Raw genomic sequence first — 17725 nt, 5'->3', positions numbered from 1 at the left:
TGGCTGGTGAGATCATCACTGCGACATTCAGCTTAACTTTAACACTGTTAATACTAGGTCTTCGTGACGAAGGGGTGGAGCTCACTTTGTCCTCGTCTATTGATTCATTTAATAGACGCACCAAGCCCTACCCTGGAATACGTCCCCGGTTCGATCCCCGGGTAGGACATTTTTCCGTAATTAAAGGTGTTCCTGCATATCTCTTCGAGCTGTTCGCATAATCGAGTTTTTCGATTATTGCGCAAACCTCGGAATATAGAGGAGCCGTTTGATCTATCTGGTGGCCTCCTACGTTTCGTAGTTAAGCCAGAGTAATTCTGCACGCGCACACGCGCGCACGCACAACGCGAAAGTGCCTGTTGTTGTGGTATATGCTCCGCTCGCTTCGCTCGCTCCGCAGCTGTTGAATTAACAGTATTAACAGCATTTTTGCCATTTTTGGCAATTTTTCCTCTTTCTTCCTTATTTTTTCAAATTCCAGGAAATAGCAGGGAAACTTCCACCGGAAATATTGTTACCATTTAGGAACACCCTGCTTGGAACCCTCTAGGTGCCGGGTAGTTTGAAATTCAATTTTCTGGCATTTCCCGAGACGCTTCTGAAAAGCGCCGTACTTCTCATCTGGCTCGGGAAAATCAGCATTCCGAACCGTGGAAACACCTCTACGCCGACTCTTACCGGCTTTCATGTCGTGATCCTCTGCGGCAGACTGTTGACCGGACTGGAAGAATACGAGAACGACGAGACTAGCGACGATAGAATCACATGGCCTACCCGCCTTGCCGACTCGCTTCACCAGAATGCGCCATCGCGGGAGAGCTCTTCAAGGAAACCGAACATCGGCTGAAAACGGAGAGTTCTATCGATATAACGATGGGAGATTCAAGCGGGCTCTCGAGCTACCGGAAATCTTGAGTGTTCCCGGCGACTAGGGGGGAGGGGTCAGATGCGAGAATATCGACTGTCGGGTCTGAGCGGAGAAGGTCAGGGTAAGCAACTCAACACTGCTTCCGTGAGGAGTGGCAACTGGGCTCACACGTGAAAAGGAAGCTGCTCGAGCATGTCCACGAAGCGTCGTCATTTACCCATCTGTCTACGATTTTTCGCTAGTCCGATAAGAAGTCTGGAATTTCCCGATAAGATTTTCTCCAAGTCCGACACAATCCTCCGTAGCGCGCCGGTGAGAATCATTGCGCCACCATACCTCCCTGTTGATTGAGCACTACTCAAGACTGAGAGTTACACACGAAAGATAGGACTCTCTGTTTGAATGTACGTGCCTCGTTGCAGAGCTGCAACAAGAAGCATCCTAGATTGGCAGGACACTGAGACAGCTGAGCAACATGAGGAAACGGCCTCGGGGAGTGATGAGCATCTGAGATAAGGGATGGCCAAAAGGGCAACGATAGGATTCATACGGAGCCACGGTTTGACAGGCGTTCCAGAGGCTCGATGCTCAACCATCAGGTACCTCAAGGGATGTCCTATTGAATGCAACACCGACTACTCACCTGCCATCTGCACCAGACGATAGCCCCAGTGCGGGCCGGTGAAGGTACGTGTCTGCATGGTCAAGTCCCCCCACATAACTGATAATATTTGGGCGAGAGCTCAGTGGTGGGTTAACGACGGCCTACCGATGCGGAGCATCAGCACGGACCGCCTCTTCAGGGTTGATGCTGGAGATGCCCTTGAGGGCATCCTCGAGAATACGGGAGATCTCTATAGCCCGATGAGCGACGTACTGAGTACACGACAATTACTGGAAGTCTCATACCAGGCGTGGAACGAGCACCTGGCTTTGAAGATGGGTACTCTGGGATGCATTACTGGCGGCTTTAACGGAAGCTAGTGTTACCAAGCCTTTGGTCCCCGATTCTGTGAGATTGATACCCATCCCTGAGCATGAGTTGGCAGCTTAGAAACGGGATTTGAGGCTCCTGCGGATGAAGAAAACGCAACACTCGTCGTTCTGAAGAGAGGAGGAGTAGGGCCATTTCGGCAGGCTTCGGAATGATCTGAGTGGTTGAAGACTCCACAGTAGCAGGACCACTAGATGAAATATTCCTGTCGAAAAAATATTGCTCAATCAATGACCAGTGACTATAGGATGCCGGAAAGAACTCAGGCAATGCCTGAGTTCTTGGTAACCAAGACATGATACAAGGGTGATAGTCGGGCATACTATGCAGGCTTATGAGCACCCACCTGTTGATCGGGCCAGATGCCAGGGTTCGTTACCACATACCCATGTGAATCACTCTCGACAGTCAGTACTCAGTTCCTCGATATCAAGCGTACTTACCACTAGACCTAGCCTTCTCCGTAGAAGTAGTGTCTGCCTGGTACATCTGACCAAGGTAGCCTGAGCATCCTCTCCAGCGGATTCACCGAATCCGATTCAGTTAAGTGATGATCTTGCAGATATCTATAAGCTGACCACCCCAGCCACGCGTCAGGAATATTTAAAGCTTATCCCGTCGTGGTAGGAACAAACTCAAGAAGGGGCCTTGACTCGGTTAATTGAGCATATGTAACGCATGCTGGGCAGTGTCAGCCTTAAACTAGAACCATGGCTGTGCCGAGCTTTTGGAGAGTCAACCGACAGGGCTCTCGAAACCCGCGTTATTTGTAGCTTATACGACGGATTTTGTGACCACATCCAGACCCTATAAACATCGCAGAGCTGTCGCGATATAGTCAATATATAATATTGACGGCCACCAGAGACGTCTCTTCGATTGACAACGAGATCAGCCTTTCCAGCTAGGAATCGAGGATAACTTATAGAGTGCTTTCATCGTATAGTAACATCAGCCGTCTAAAGGCTCGTCGTAGCTTACATGGCGAGACGTTGTACCTGAGGAAGAGAACACAACTCTTGGAATTCTTCTCCTAGCGACCTCGTAGGGTCAGATGTAGTAACCTCTGCTGGACAGGCTTACATCCTTTCTCGTCAGGGTTCTCTGATCCACAACAGTCCCAGAACAATGCCTTATAATCATCTCCATCAACGTTCCCTGCAAGGCAGAGTCAAACACATCTACAGCTGAGGGCAGAACCAATCGTACCATAGTAGCCTAAATCGTCACCATCCCAGACCCATGCATCTCGCTTCCGTTCATTGGGATGCCATCGACACACGAATTGTTTCGGATGATATCGACATGACTAAGAAGTGAACGTGACGCTATCCAGACTGGAGGGACCCACCGCCTCCGTATTATCATCCTCATCGTAACTCGACTGACATCTCTGGCAGATAGGCATGCAACTCCCATAAAAGTCGCTGGGAGAACCCCACACGGCATGTGACTTCTGACGCAATAAATTGAGATCGCATCCAGAAACAACAATTGTGGCAGAACCCGAGAGGCCTCGAATAACATGGATGGTCAGACCAGTGGTCAGAGCCTATGATCAGCCTCGCTATACTCCTTGGGTATAAAACATTTGTTAGCTTTACTCAGCTCATTACGCTTCGTGATACTAGTCCCGGCCTCCTCCCGCTCTGCCATCAATTCCTGACACATCCCACTTCAACAACAAATACAAATGCCATGATACCACGCGAACGCCGGAAACGAAGCGAGGCCCCGTTAAGGACTACTTACTCGCATTCGATTGGCGACGAAGTCGGATGTCTCATATTTCTTTACACAGCGACGCATCTTCCAGGCAATAGGCTTACACTTGAGAAGACTTAGATATCTATCGGTTACGCAGTCCACGTACTCGTCAATCTCGGGCCTAACAAACAGTTCTCCACAAAACTGTCACGATGAGCTCCACCAAGCGATGGCGAATTGGTCACCGGCATTTGGCTCGGATCTCAGCCCCTATTATCTTGGTGACCTCAGCCTCCTCGGCTCGCTCGAGCATAACAGCTTCACGCACTTCTGCGTAGGGTATTCGCCTCATGCGGCTTTCCCTGATCACATATTGAATCTCGGCAAGGCGTCCCATAGGCCGCTACTCACCGGAGCTGGTCTTCCGTAAACTTCGGTAAGGAATCTTGCGACAAGTACTCCAACGGCTCGACAACAGGCTCTGGGGGCTCAGGAGGTGCAGAGATGTACTGTTGTTCGTCCGGATACTCCGGAAAGTCATCCTCAGACGGAAGCGTATGTTCATACTGTCCTCTCTTCTCGCCCTACAACGAGGAGAGTACGCTATCTCAACACTATGACGTGGATACGAATTGAGGTAGTATTCCTTCCAACCCACGAGACTACTCTACCTCACGGGTTCCCTAGTGGGAAATTCCTACTACTATAGATCACCCAATATAGCCGCGGCAAAAGACAAAGAAGTACTCGACAGGGAGTGCATGGCTTACCGGTAGTCTTATCTGTGGACCTTGATTGTGAGAATGGAGTTCCGTTGGTTCGACTGGTATAGCCCATGGCGAATGCCCCATAAAGAAGCTCGTCATACTGTCTTAACAAAACTACAACCGGCAACAACAAGCGTGTGAACCTGCCAATTAACTCAACTCTGTGGTATCGAGACTCCCTACGGCCGAGCAGCACTATGCATGTATGCCACGCCTGAACTTATTGACGACATGCCTTATATTCCTCAACCCTCAATTCCATATTCAATCTCGACATCTTCTCGGCATGCTCAAAGCCCATGGTTGATAATCGCTGTACTAAAGACTCCATCCGGGGACGCAACTGCTGCCCTCGTAACTCCACTACTGTCACCTGTGAGGAAAAACCAAGATCACCGAATGAAGATAAACATCCCTACATCATCACGTAGCTTTCTTAGTGTCTCCTCGAGGCAGCAGCACCTCCGCTCAGCCTCTTTGATGACTTCGTCACGTGCATTAGTCCTCCGGCGTAGGGCGTTGAGACGGAGAGAGAGATTGAGAATCTTGCAACAGCCAAGACTGTCGAAAATCGAGAACCCCGTTGCCCACGTCTGAATTGCGTCGTCGAATAACCTCTTGAGCGTCTTCGTCTTCCGAATCAGGGTCGGCGAAATAGGACTCACTCAAGGCCGAGTACTCCCCCATCAATGCAGTGAAGCACTCCTAAAGACTCTGTTGTTACACGACAACTGCGCATGTTATTTCCAAGTGTGCCACGAATAGCCAGAGGAGATCAATAGCACCATAAGAAGCAGGGCTTGATAAAGTGGAATCAGCTTTGATCGTGGCACCCCTAACCACGGGTTCCCGTATGTGATACTTCCTGTGCGTGTACATCCTCGGCCAACTCTGTGGAACTACTATGCCCCGACTCCTTCGCTGCTCGGAATATCTCACGTTCCAGTCTATCGATCTCCTTGCATTGGAAGGATACCTAAATTTGCTCGACGAGTGGTACCCAGACTTCGAGAGCTTTCCTACTTCCCTCTGCATGTCACCAACAGGCTCTAGTCTACGCTCTAATCCTCCGATACCCGCCCTCAGCCGCCTCCCTGCTGCCTCCACTTCAGCTAAGCGGCGAACCGTCCACTGGAATGCCTACCAGGAAGCAGAATATTCCCACAACTGCACCTCGAAGATAAAGTAGACTCCCATTACCCGGATCACGTCATTATGACATCTAAGCTGATAGCACATCTCATAGCAGCGCGCCATCAGATTTTCTGTAGCGCTCCTCCATCGGGAGTTAATCATCCGTAGGGTATTGAAGCCATCAACTCCTTCCAGTATACAACCCACGTCGAGGTCCGTTAGGCACACAGGTGCTTCCGACAGCCTCTCCAGCTCCTCCTAAGTAGTCATATAATATACAAACGAATGATTACTGCGCATAGCATATCGGAGAGAACGCAGCGCCATCATTTCTAGATAGCGGCACCTTCATATCCCGTTGCTTCCCCTCAGCACTGAGGATTTGAGACCTCAAATCGGTGATCTCCTCCTCCCTCCTTGTCAAGTCTGCCTCCAACTGGTCCAACTCTTCCCATGAGATATTGCAGGCCGGGAGAATGTCACACCTGGACAGTGTGTAGAAGCCGACCGAGACAGAGAGCGTCAAGGAGCCTAGATGCCCCGTAGAATACAGCTCTAGTTTTCTAGCACGTGCGCGTCCAGAGCTTCTCCTACAGGCGTCTTATGTCTCTGTCCTCGTGGGTCGGTCCTCCAAGAAAATGCCGATGCGCTCTCCTCCATGATACAGCTTGGGCCATCTCCCTTTCCCCACCATCCATGCCAATGCTTACGACCAGGCGGATAGTCGAGCACTCGGCTCCTGAGGAGGGGTGCTTGTACACTGCTGGCCGGAGCCCCCCTCAGTACCACCCGAGGGAACGATAATATCGACACTTCGGGACAGCCCGATAGCCATCTCCGCTGCTGGTAAATAAATCGAGCTCGATCGTATGGTCAGACGGTGATCGAGGTGAAGATGATCCCCACCCATCTGGAAAGCCACAACGCTTTAGTCGCGGAAGTGCTCAAGGAGCCGCACCATAGCAATGTCAGCGAGACTCTTCCCTTCACAGACATCCCTCTCGAGGATATAGAAAACGATGGTCACGCCCGCGACCGAGCTCCTCCGATATTCATAGGAGAGTGTGGACCTGCGAGTACACTGGTCGCCATGGCTTGAGATTCATCAACACATCGAGTGATCTGACTCGTCATCTCGGTGCAGCTCCAATAGTCCCACCCCTATAGGTTCGTCATCTCCTCGATGGTAGAACAAGCAGACCAGTAAGTACATCTGAGAATGGTAATACAATCCCTGTAGACCTTCCCACCCGAGCTCGCTACTGCTATTCAATTTGAGTGCAAAGGATACAGAATAGTCGTACAAACAATCTACCCCCTCGAGTGGCAGAGACCGCCCAACAAGCAAGGTCAAAGCGCTACATCTACCTCAGCCTCAGCCAGATCCGTCGTAGAGCACCGCACCCTCAATAGGCCTGCATGAGCCCCCTCCTCGCTGGAAGTCAAGTCAGTGGTGGAGGGAATACCGTGGGAGCAAGGATCGGGATAGGAGTAGCTGAGAACTCTACAACGCTACCGCCAGCCGAGAAGACCCCTTATCCGAGGAGGAAAAACACTCACAACACAAGGCGAATAAATCACTGTGAAAAAACCTTCCTCACACACTGACATTCTTAAAAATTCATCAGAGCCTTCCAGCAATTGCCATCTTATATTGAGCATTCGCTTGACGAACTGCCAGATCCAACATGATCTCCTCCGAGCCACCAGGGATAGCCAGGGCCCGGACATCACGATACAGCCTCTCAACAACTTCTCCCAAGCCGCTACGCGTGTAAGCGTTACCACCGAAAATCTGCGATGCTTCTCGAGCACAATATTCGAACATCTGAGGAGCATCACGCGGTCTCAAACTCTCAACGTGTTAGGTACTCACTTTAGTGCAGTGGGCCTTGCAAAGTGCCAAGGGTCCGCCCAGCATAAGAACGGCTTGTTTCGGGGGCATGGTACACAGTTGGTGAGTGAGACTCTCCATCCACGCATGAGCTCCCTCAATCTGGCGAGCCATCTCTGCTAGTTTCCATCGAATAAGAGGGTGTTCGATAAGCGTCTTGCCAAAAGTCTTCCTCTTCTGTGCGTACTTGAAAGACACCTCGTAGAGCAGCCGGCTAAATCTAACTGCCTGTACGACGAAGCCCCAACGCTCGTGGTTGAAGTTATACATGATAACCTTGAAGCCTTCATTCTCTTTACCCAACATATTCTCCACAGGCACCTTCACATCATTGAACTCGACGAAGGTGGTGCCACTGGACCAAACCCCTTGACAGTCCATTTGCCTCACAGTGACCCCAGGGCCTTTCGGTATCAAAAGCACTGAAATGCCGTTCATGCCCTCTGGACCAGTCCGCACAGCAGTAGTGAAATAATCAGAGAATATACCGTTAGTAATCCACTTCTTCTCCCCGTTCACGATGTAATGCTTACCATCAGCCGACAGCTTGGCAGTGGCTCGAATACTAGCGACGTCGCTCCCGGTCTGAGGCTCGGTGATGGCAAGTGAGATGAACTTATCTCCACGCAAACAAGCGGGAACCACTCGGTCGCGTACACTTGGGTGGGCGAAATTCATAACGGGAGTAAGGCCGATAGAATAGCCCACGATGAGACCACCCACTACACCGCCACTGCCGCATCGAGACAGCTCGTCGAGAAGGATGAGTTCGTGGAAAACGTCGTAGTCCTCAGGCTTGGGAGCTACTGAGGAGTCCACAAACTCGAACCCACGCTCTCCTACGACGCATGGGGTAAGGCCGGCCCGGTAGAGCTTCTGGTAAACGTCAGTCGGAATCTTCTTCGCTTCTTCCCAGTCTTTCACATAAGGAATTACCTCACTTTCGACAAACTTGCGGCATCTATCGCGCCATTCACGGTGGGTCTGGTGGTAATAGGGAGAGTTGTGGTCACCACGATACCAACTTGGCTCACCATAGGGGACTGTACTTCCATATGGAGATGACATTTTGGACATACCTTGGGGGCAAAACAGAACTATAAAGCCTCTTGCGAGGTGCTCCGGCCCCGCCGAATCCCTCAGACTCTACGAATGTATTCAGGCAGCAGTCCATCGATCATCGACGGCACTGAAGATCATCGAAACACACCTCCGTTTCGAACAAGAATGATGGTAGCATTGGATCTGGAGTTCCGAATTTCATACCCCAACTTCTTCAACTTACTCAGGCGGCTTCTGATGTCCAATAGTAGCCTTCATCGGAGGAAGGGTTCTCTTCCCTGAGTGGGGTGGAGTGATTCAAGGGAGCGCAGTCCGATCTCGCTACGCCATCGTGATCGATCCACGCGCATCGCGAGTCGCCATTCACGACAGTCCGATTCACGATGGGCGATGGTGTCTACTGATCAAAAGGGAGTGCCGCTATTCGAGTTGCCATTTTTCTTTCCTTTTCCGAGTTCGTCGTCCACTACTGATAATGCTCGGCTTATCTCGTCGTGCCTTGGGTCCAGCACTTCTTCGCCCGCTGTATCAACGTGGCGTTATGGCGGCCTCGGGCAACACTTTCAGGACTGCTCTCCCCATCGGGTAAATAGGCATAACCTACTATGGACCGATCGATCCTCATTCTGCTGACCGCAAATACGAGCGCTTCATAACACAGAGAGATAGTTGTACTCAGATGGTCCAATGGTCTTCGAGGCTTCGCCAGCATCCCGCCAGCTAAACCGACTAACTCCTTGACTCCGGTGAACAACTCAGTGAAAACATTCACTCAGACGGTTCGTCCAAAGTACCACTGAGATAGTGCCACAAGTCGCTTTCTTGCAGGTCTCGACTACGGGCCTGCTTCCCGCATGCAAATCGAAAATTGCAGAAGTCACTAACAAGAGTGCTATTTTCGAAGTAATAATATTTTCTGAGCTTAATGCCTGTTGTTTCACGAGATTGCATGTTCTCTCTCCAGGTGTCCACAAACATATGATGCGTTTCTCTTCTCTGTGTCAGATTTCTGTGGGTGTCGTCTTGGCTCAGTACAAACAGATATTCCTCAGTCTTATGCGGAACATTTTCCAGTCCTTCAGACCGCTGCTGATCACCGTCATTATGGGTAGTATGAAATGTCTGAATCATTCCTAGCCTACTGTGGACGTATGCATCGTCGTAGAACATCGTTCGCTCAGTGGTAGTAGTTATAGAGCATTTCCACCACTCTGCTTCTGCTACCGGGCGTCAGTGTTGGCCCTCTCATCTCCATTCTTGGTTTTTGAGGGTTGCTGGTAGCCTTGGTGGTGGTTGTCTCTGTGGTGGTTAGGTAACATGCTCAAGATGGCTGCGTTCTTGATGCAATTCCCCGTATCATTCTACTCAATCTTCTTTTTCGAAGTATTCTATGGGATGGCGCAATTGGCGATCAGCTTCGTCTTCGTGTGTTTCTTCCACAACGGCATGAGCCTCCAGACGCGAGTAAGGTCCGTATCGTTTTGGGTGTATGTTAGGTAACGTCCTTAAGATGGCTGCATTTTTGTTCCAAATACCCATCGGCTTTTACTCCATCTTCATGTTCGAATGCTTTTACGGCATTTTCCAGCTAGGATTGAGTTTCGTCTTTGTGTGCTTCTTCCATAACGATATGAGTATGCAGTCCAGGGTAATAGGAACAAGGGTAGAAAGTTTTTGAGGGTAGCAATACCCAGAAATGAAATGTTCTCTTTCATATCTGGGTGAATCGTAGTGGAAGAATTCCGTGAGGCGAGGTGTAGAGTGTGTTTTTTCTTATCAGGCTCGACAACAACTGCTTAGAACTATGAGCCGTAACTTGAGACGGTTCAAGCATATGATGTAGAAGCTTTATAGCGCATGATGCCGGAGGAAGCGTTTTTCAAAGGCTGCTGCTGCAAGATATCATTGGGGACGGACTAGTTTCGTGTGGAAGATATTGCAAGCTTTGTGTTGGTGAAGTTGTACGCATCTTCTGGCTTAGCATTGAGGCGAGAGGGAACCGAAGACGAACAGTTCTCGTGTGTGAAGGAGGCTGAGAATTCCCCTGGATACTCAGAATGATTGAACGATGGGTCGAGTCTAGTTTAAATTCTACTGATGGCTATCACTGTCTCTCGGTACCAGAAAGCGGACAGAGGAAGTACAAGGATCCTCTTTCGTAAGTGAATCGCAGTAATGCGCGCACACACTCAAGTCATTCATTTGTCTCTGGTCTAATACGACAGGGCGACTCGGATAACTCTTCCAACCGTTCCATCCTCGAATCACGAGGCGCTCACTTCGAACCTGGATTCTCTATTTCAGTAGTCAGCCAGATCTTCGGATGGAATAATCAGCTCCCACGTGCTCCCTGGGGACATCAAGATTGCTCTCCGTCTTCTCTATCTACAGTGAATACCTCATCAAGGGGTTCCAACTGGTCCGGGATCACAGTGAGGCATCACTCAATTCGTTACCATCGACGTTAGTAGACTATTCTTGACTCGAATCCATGGCGGCGGATCTCGGCAAGCGGGCGATGACGGTGGAGTCCTTTGTGGAATTGCAGAGGAAATTGCTGGTCATGGAGAGGGACGAGGAAGTCGCCCAAACTACAGAAGTGCTGCGATCATATTCCAACGCGGACTTACAAGTACCAAGGTTGGGTCAATCTCCGGAAGCTCTTGAAGTCAATGGAGGGGCGTCCTGTCTGGCCTCATCCCTGATGTCTTTGTGATCTCAGTGCCTCATGACTTGAGTTGTTCCTCTCAGGATCGAGGCATCGTCCTCCTTAAACTCCTTCTGGATACGGTATCGACCGGGCCTTACGGGCGTGAGTCTGATCTCCTTCTACAGTGAATCTGTATCGAATCACTCAGGTGCTCTCCTCACTTTTGGGAAGCCTGCTGGACGCGGGGATCAGCGATCACCTCTGCCACCCAACAGGTAAGAGATAATCTCATCGCGGTGCTCAAGGAACTACCCTGCGTGTTTGTAGCACACTAGTTCGAATCCTAGGAAATCCTCATATGAAGTATATCTCGCTGGTCAAACGTCTATCATCCCTCGTCCTCAGATTCTCCTCGGGTGATATAGTGGGCGTATTTGGTCTATCGAGCCATCAGGGCTTCAGTGGGGAGCCTGAAGTGGCCGGCGTGGTAATGAGCAGTCTCGAAATACAAACCTTATCGTCGTAATGGCGAGCATTCTCCTGTAGGTCCACTCAGTAGGGCAGTACTCGGTCGTTGTGGTGGCGGATGATGCGGAGTTGGACACGGACGGGTTAAGAGTAGGAGGAGGCGCCCCGTCATATTCCCTTGCTCTCATGGGTAGTAGTGTGTATGGGAAGTGGGAATCTCGCTAGCTCTACCGATATGCATTTTGCTCACTCGTGGTCAACAACGAGTCAACTATCTGCCCTTAGTGGGTACTCCGTTGTTTTGTGAGAACGTTATCTACGGATGAGAGCACCAATTGATTGGTATGATCTAACAGACTTTTCGGGTAAAAGATGCGTGGACTGTTGGTCTCTCAGGTAGCGATGTGACCTACAAGCGGCTCAGCAGTATGCTGGGGAAGCTGGAAAAAACGGTAGTCACAGCGCTTTGTGTTTTTCAGAAACTTGATCTGTTTATAAGGAGGAAGAAATTTCGCATCTCCATGGCTATTGCGACTCGCTAGAGATATCAGTCTTTCCTGTCATCAGAAGAACAATGAAATCGTGTCATGCTGTTTCGGCGAGTCTCCTATACCATCCCTTAACCCAAGGGTCCAAGAAGAGATCCCCCTGGCGTTTGGTGACAATCTCAACGAGGTGCAGCGTCGAGCCGTGAGGACTTGCCTTGATGCATCGCCATTAGCACTAGTCCATGGGCCTCCAGGCACCGGCAAGACTACTGTTCTTGTATCGTATATATTAGAGGCGATTCAGGTGAGGTGTAGGTTACGTTATCAATGTGAATAGTGAGTAGTTACGGATCGAACTTCATAGCCTCACAAGAAGATCGGCCCGTCATTTCGTATCCTCATATTCATCCCGTTATGTATCGATGAGTTGTCATCATCTGTTTAGAGACATCAGAAGCTACTGGTCTGTGCACCCTCTAATGTGGCCGTGGACAACCTCTTGGAACGTGTTACGGCGGTTGGTGGGATATCCAATGTGGTCCGCATAGGGCATCCAGCTAGGGTTGAGAAGGGCCTTGAAAGGTGAGCTACTTTGAGAGAAAGGTTATCGATAGACTAGGACTCTTCACTGCCAGTGTCTAGCATCGTCACCTGAATTGGCTACTATGGCCCACCCTCCAATAGACTAGTCACAGGGTGATGTCTGTGACTCGCATTCACCTGTATTGTCAATAGGCTCGTATGTACTAGAGTATTCTCTGTATTATACAATGGAGCTCATTACATGTTATCAGGATGAGTCGAATAGACGATATTTCCCTTGGAGCGATGCGTCTATGTCTCCTGTGCTCCTTGCAGGTATACATTGGATGCCAAGCTCGCACAGAATGACCAACAGCAGCTAGTGGGAGATATTCGTAAGGAGATAGACTCGTGTCTAAAGAAGAGTAAGAAGGCTAAGGATCGAGGTGCAAGGCGAGCGATGCAAGGAGAAGTCCGAGAGCTGAGGAAGGAACTTCGGTAGAATTTGTGAGCTGGCGTGCGCGATACTAGTATAAAAGCAGACTATGGGGGGCTTCACTCTATGCGAAACCTGGTGCGGTACCACTTGAGTACGATCGGTACTCGCTTCCGCGGTATACTATAGTAGCTGAGCTATTACGGCCCTTATGAACAGTAGCTAAGTGGCAGTAGCTGAGGTGTGCGGATTTTCAGTTGAAGTCGACTGAGAATTATTCAACTTTGATATTCGCGCAGTTGTCATAAGGTACTGTAAAGGTATAGTTGTAGATGCTAGAGCTCGATAACTGTACAATAAGCATAGTATGCTCTATTAGGGGCGTGACTTCTCTCGAAATGTGAGCTCGGGTCTGTAACTCAGGTCAAGAGAGCGTCGGGCGGTCTCTGAGGTCATTCAGCAGTCAAGCGTAGTTTTCTCGACCTGCGCAGCGGCAGGGGGGAGGACTTTGGCAAGAGCACTAGAGAATGGTAGGAAGCGGGTTATGCAAGAGACCAGCACTTGGGTGTGACAATAAGGATAGCGACTTCGTGTAGGAATCTTACAAAGTGCTTCTATCCGTGAGAAAACTGCTATCATGCGTGGCGCGTGCAGCCGTATACGAGGGAACGCTTTCCTTCAACTCGTTCGTCTTGCGACCTGCTCATCCATGGCACTAGCAGTGCTCGCAGGTTGCGGGGATGCATCGACTCGACTCTTTGATGTGGTGGTGATCGATGAGGCAGCACAGGCCATAGAAGCGGCATGCTGGATTCCCCTACTATTAGGGAGGAAAGCGGTGGGCTCCTCTACTGCGACCTTATCCAGTGTGCAGGCTTGCTCAGGTCTTAGCTGGAGACCATAAGCAGCTGGCCGCTACGGTACTCAGTGAGGAAGCCGCAAAAGGAGGCCTGCAAGAGACGCTGTTCGGTCGGCTCATGGAGATGATGGAGAAGTCGACGATTGGCGAGGGTCGTGAGATGCCCAGTGTTATGCTCACTACACAGTAGGTGACAGTAGATCTCTTTTTTTTCCAATGACATACCATGAGCATGAGCAAGAGAAATGGATCTCAAGCTGTGGAAATTACACTGACTCTTCCCCTGTTGTAGATATCGCATGAATGAAACCATAATGGGTTGGAGCAACGCCCAGTTCTACGGGGGGCATCTGCTTGCATCGGAATCGGTGAAATCGCGGACTCTGCAGGAGTTAACGGAGAGAAGTGAGCCTTTGGGGTGGCGGCTTCGTCGTCGTCATAGTATGTGTCTTATCAGTGATCTCATCGGATAAGTTGGAGTCGCTCGGAGTCTGGGCCGACCAAGAGATGCTCTCTCGACCGTTATTGTGGATTGACACAGCAGGTAAGCAGTGTTGGTAGGAATGCTACATAGCCACGGTTGCTAGGAGTGGACTGGATGCACGAGGATGAAGTTGGTGAAGAGGAGTCCCGGAGTAACAGTGCCGAAGTGGCTCTAGTCGCCAAGTGAGCTTTCAATATCTCTCGTGTGTACTGTTTACAGCAGTATGTTTCTCATGTAGTCCTAGTCTGCTCTAATGCGCTGATGTCAGATACATCTCGTTTTTAAGGGCGGCCGGCATCAAACGGGACCAAACAGCTGTCATTAGTCCTTACAATCGTCAAGTGGGCCTTATACGGGACGCATTGAAGAGCTCTACGGGAGAGGTGTGACTGCCTCTGTGATTGTGAGCAGGCGAAGTCGCGAAATGGTGGTGATTCTTAGACTGATGCATCGTTCGTATCTTCTGTGGATTCCTACCAAGGTCAAGAACAGGAAGTGGTGGTCTTGTCGCTGGTCCGCTCAAACGACGCAGGTGAACCGAAGCTCAACGTTCTGATCCGGCTCGCCTCTCTTGTGCGTTATTTATTACTGGAGGTCATTCGGAAACAACTCAGGTGAAGTCGGATTTTTGAAGGACTATCGACGCCTAAACGTTGCAGTGACGCGGGCTAAAAGGCAACTTGTTCTTGTGGGGGACTCTGAGACTATAGGAGCAGATGACGTAAGCGGCATTACTCCTCCTTCGTATCACAGACGGGTGCATTAGGTACTAGTCACCCTGTACAGCTATGCAGCAGAGCGTGGGTTTATTATACCTGCATTGAGTATGGTGGAGGACGTTTCCGAACTATCACGCTACCCTTCCGTCGTGCCCCCGCCGAGATCATCCCACACGAACGATGGCGATAGCAAGAAGCATCGCAAGGTAAGACTGTATGCGACTGCAGGATTTGGTCGGAGCTCGCTCTCTTCTTATCGCCCTCGGAAAATGATATGATGCTTATTCGTCGCAGGTTAAGAGTGCCGCAGAACATAGGAGTCCTGAGAAGCTCGAGACCCATAGTGATATGAAAAGGGTGTCTACCACGGAAATTGGGGAGAAGCCCGTCGCTCGGGTGGACCTGACTATCGAAGCCGTCGATGCGACTCTCGACTCCCTGGCGTCGGAAGAAACATATTGCTTTGATAACTTGTTGAGTGCTGCCTCGCGAAGATTGGTACATGAACGTGCTGAGACGAGAGGGTTTAAGCATGGCAGCAGTGGCGATGGTATCATGCGGTATGTTTGGGTCCGAGCGGTGCCACAGGGGGAAAGTGATCAACAGGGAAATGCGCCTCTCTTGGAAGGTGAGAGACGTGTCCTAGCGTAACTATCGCTGGGTCTGGCGATGGATTCGATACGTTGTATCCTCCCAAGGTGACAAAAGCCCGGCGAAAGAGATAGAAGCGAAGCGTTCGGCGACCTCCGCACCAGCGCATCGGCAAGGCAAGGTCACAGCTCGGCCCAAGAGGCAATGTGGAGATCCTAAGGCGCTGACTAAGACTGACAAGCCTCCGAATATTTGTGCATATGCCGATTGTAAACATCTACGCTGCTTTGTTGTTGTGATGAGAGGCTTCAGGTGCATCAGTGGTCTCTACGTATGGTTTGCCCTGCAAGTACTGTGAACGAAGATTCTGCTACTCTCATATACTCGCCGAAGTCCATGGCTGTGGAGACAAGGCGTCGAAGGCGGCTCGAGTACGGTTGGAACAGTTTGGTGCGTGGAATATCCAGCATCTCCTTTTTCAGGCAGCATACAAGCGAGATATGACATCTCACACTCGCGGCCAAGGGCTCGTCAATCCATCTATCGCGGGCTCCGAGGCGAAACGAAAAGTCGTTGCCAATAGGCTCGCCGATAAGATCAGGGAAGCTCGAGAGAAACGATCGGCTAAGCCGAAGAAGAGAAAGTGAACTTAGTTTCTATTCGGGTTCACGTCTTGCGTTCTGAGTTGACCTGCTAGTATGGAAGTCGTAGTTTTATCCAAACTATGACTCCTTTCCATAACTGCAGTCTGTGGTACTCATGCCTCCGTTTTAACACACACAGGTGGTCACAAGTGCGCAGTATTATGTTGTACCTACTTACTTCATGTTCAAGCCTTCTGGTTGATACTTTACCTCTCTTTTCCATGGAGTACCAAAACGATTATTGTTATACCCTATCCATTTGGAGGTTCAATTAAACCGTTGTTCAACATTGTTTGTGCAGAATCAACATCGAACAACCGTCGCTGCTCCGATATTTCTTCTTCCTTCTTTACTCTGTACACTCTAGTACTTTTGTCTTGCAATCTGCATGTAAACTGCGCGCGTTTCTTAATGAGAGTAAGGACCCGAAATACAGCACTCCTTGAAAGTGACTTCTACGGGATCGTTCAACAATGGACAGAGAATTCAATATAATTATCTTTGCTGCTGCGCCATGCGTGGAATGCACAATACCGTGCAGTCCGAGGGTGGAGATTCACATGACATAATGCTGTCGACAGCAGTAATGTGTCGCAGAACATTACAAATTGCGTGTTTGTTTGATATCACTGTGATTTAGTAAAGATACTTCCAGACTGGAAGCTCCAGTAGTCATATGCTTGTCTCAAAGAGTAAGCGATGTATAAGCTTCAAACGGCGAAACTGTCAATGCCTCTAAAAGAGTTATGGTTTATTCGATGATCGATTACTATTCGGATAACCGCATTGATTCTAGAGCTAAAGCGTCCATCACGGTTCGACTTCGGAAAGGCTACGTTTATTAGATCTAGAAGCCTGCGATGGTGGATATCATAATAAGAAGGATTTACCTTAACGCAGATAGTTTTCACGTCCGTTGTTAGGGAATCATCCAGGAACCTATATTGTTGTGGAAGGGGCCTCATTTTGGAATGTCCACATGGCTAGGAATACACTCTTCAATCAGTTTCCCATGTAAATGTCACACTAAGGGCATTTTTCTCCCATTGTTGCCGAATCCTAGAGAACGTTATCTCTCTGAGATATACACCCCTCCACATATTCTTAGCATAACCGGTTTTTCGACTCGTGTACAGCCACCACAACGAGTGTCATCTTGCGGCTCAGGGAGGTATGTACTTATGCTTTACCTGATATGACCTCCAAGTTTCAGGACCTAACTCTTCGTAGTTAGTGAGAAGTCGAAGACCGGTAAAACGTTTTCTCCACATATTCTTAGCATACACGTGTTAAAATCGCGCCTCAAAATACCAACTTTTACTCGGGGAGTATATCTATAACTCCGCTCCTGATCTAATGCTATACATCAACAGAAAGAGAATCGTTCATAATGGTATCCCTCCATGTTTCACTCTCATATTTGGAAGCACAAGCCTGC

General features: G+C 49.6%; 6 protein-coding genes across 6 annotated transcripts; 2 read left to right on the top strand and 4 right to left on the bottom strand.

Annotated features, from left to right (window-relative positions):
* Window positions 1-514: 514 nt before the first annotated feature.
* Window positions 515-1897, bottom strand: Pmar_PMAR002995 (hypothetical protein; the record flags this gene model as incomplete). Its single annotated transcript, XM_002768159.1, has 4 exons — window positions 515-621; window positions 679-770; window positions 1638-1744; window positions 1796-1897. 4 exons carry the CDS (start codon window positions 1895-1897, stop codon window positions 515-517), a joined length of 408 nt encoding a protein of 135 aa, XP_002768205.1.
* Window positions 1898-2291: 394 nt separating this feature from the next.
* Window positions 2292-3270, bottom strand: Pmar_PMAR002994 (hypothetical protein; the record flags this gene model as incomplete). Its single annotated transcript, XM_002768158.1, has 4 exons — window positions 2292-2351; window positions 2946-3049; window positions 3093-3171; window positions 3214-3270. 4 exons carry the CDS (start codon window positions 3268-3270, stop codon window positions 2292-2294), a joined length of 300 nt encoding a protein of 99 aa, XP_002768204.1.
* Window positions 3271-3339: 69 nt separating this feature from the next.
* On the bottom strand, window positions 3340-4452 carry Pmar_PMAR002993 (hypothetical protein). The gene is made up of 5 exons (XM_002768157.1): window positions 4340-4452; window positions 3981-4153; window positions 3815-3931; window positions 3615-3750; window positions 3340-3524 (listed from the first exon to the last, which is right to left on the bottom strand). The coding sequence occupies exons 1-5, from the start codon at window positions 4433-4435 to the stop codon at window positions 3408-3410; spliced, it is 639 nt and encodes a 212-aa protein (XP_002768203.1). The 5' UTR covers window positions 4436-4452; the 3' UTR covers window positions 3340-3407.
* Window positions 4453-7094: 2642 nt separating this feature from the next.
* On the bottom strand, window positions 7095-8441 carry Pmar_PMAR002992 (Acyl-CoA dehydrogenase, putative; the record flags this gene model as incomplete). Its single annotated transcript, XM_002768156.1, has 2 exons — window positions 7095-7298; window positions 7347-8441. 2 exons carry the CDS (start codon window positions 8439-8441, stop codon window positions 7095-7097), a joined length of 1299 nt encoding a protein of 432 aa, XP_002768202.1.
* A 410-nt stretch (window positions 8442-8851) lies between these two features.
* Pmar_PMAR002991 (hypothetical protein) lies at window positions 8852-10356 on the top strand. The gene is made up of 6 exons (XM_002768155.1): window positions 8852-9011; window positions 9106-9205; window positions 9255-9329; window positions 9432-9534; window positions 9739-9890; window positions 10207-10356. Exons 1-6 carry the CDS (start codon window positions 8902-8904, stop codon window positions 10267-10269), a joined length of 603 nt encoding a protein of 200 aa, XP_002768201.1. The 5' UTR covers window positions 8852-8901; the 3' UTR covers window positions 10270-10356.
* Window positions 10357-10917: 561 nt separating this feature from the next.
* Pmar_PMAR002990 (DNA-binding protein SMUBP-2, putative) lies at window positions 10918-16290 on the top strand (the record flags this gene model as incomplete). Its single annotated transcript, XM_002768154.1, has 23 exons — window positions 10918-11058; window positions 11178-11238; window positions 11285-11351; window positions 11482-11563; window positions 11623-11734; window positions 11941-11996; window positions 12112-12336; window positions 12478-12614; window positions 12891-13052; window positions 13414-13520; window positions 13722-13828; window positions 13875-14035; window positions 14142-14254; window positions 14340-14393; window positions 14440-14515; window positions 14602-14716; window positions 14775-14865; window positions 14948-15054; window positions 15100-15258; window positions 15347-15680; window positions 15751-15912; window positions 15956-16074; window positions 16126-16290. The coding sequence occupies 23 exons, from the start codon at window positions 10918-10920 to the stop codon at window positions 16288-16290; spliced, it is 2913 nt and encodes a 970-aa protein (XP_002768200.1).
* Window positions 16291-17725: the final 1435 nt, after the last annotated feature.

This window comes from Perkinsus marinus (genome assembly GCF_000006405.1).
Source record: "Perkinsus marinus ATCC 50983 genomic scaffold scf_1104296969090, whole genome shotgun sequence".
Classification (NCBI taxonomy): Eukaryota; Perkinsozoa; order Perkinsida; family Perkinsidae; genus Perkinsus; species Perkinsus marinus.
The sequence above is the reverse complement of the archived record's forward strand: the minus strand, read 5'-3'. Positions and strand labels throughout refer to the sequence as shown.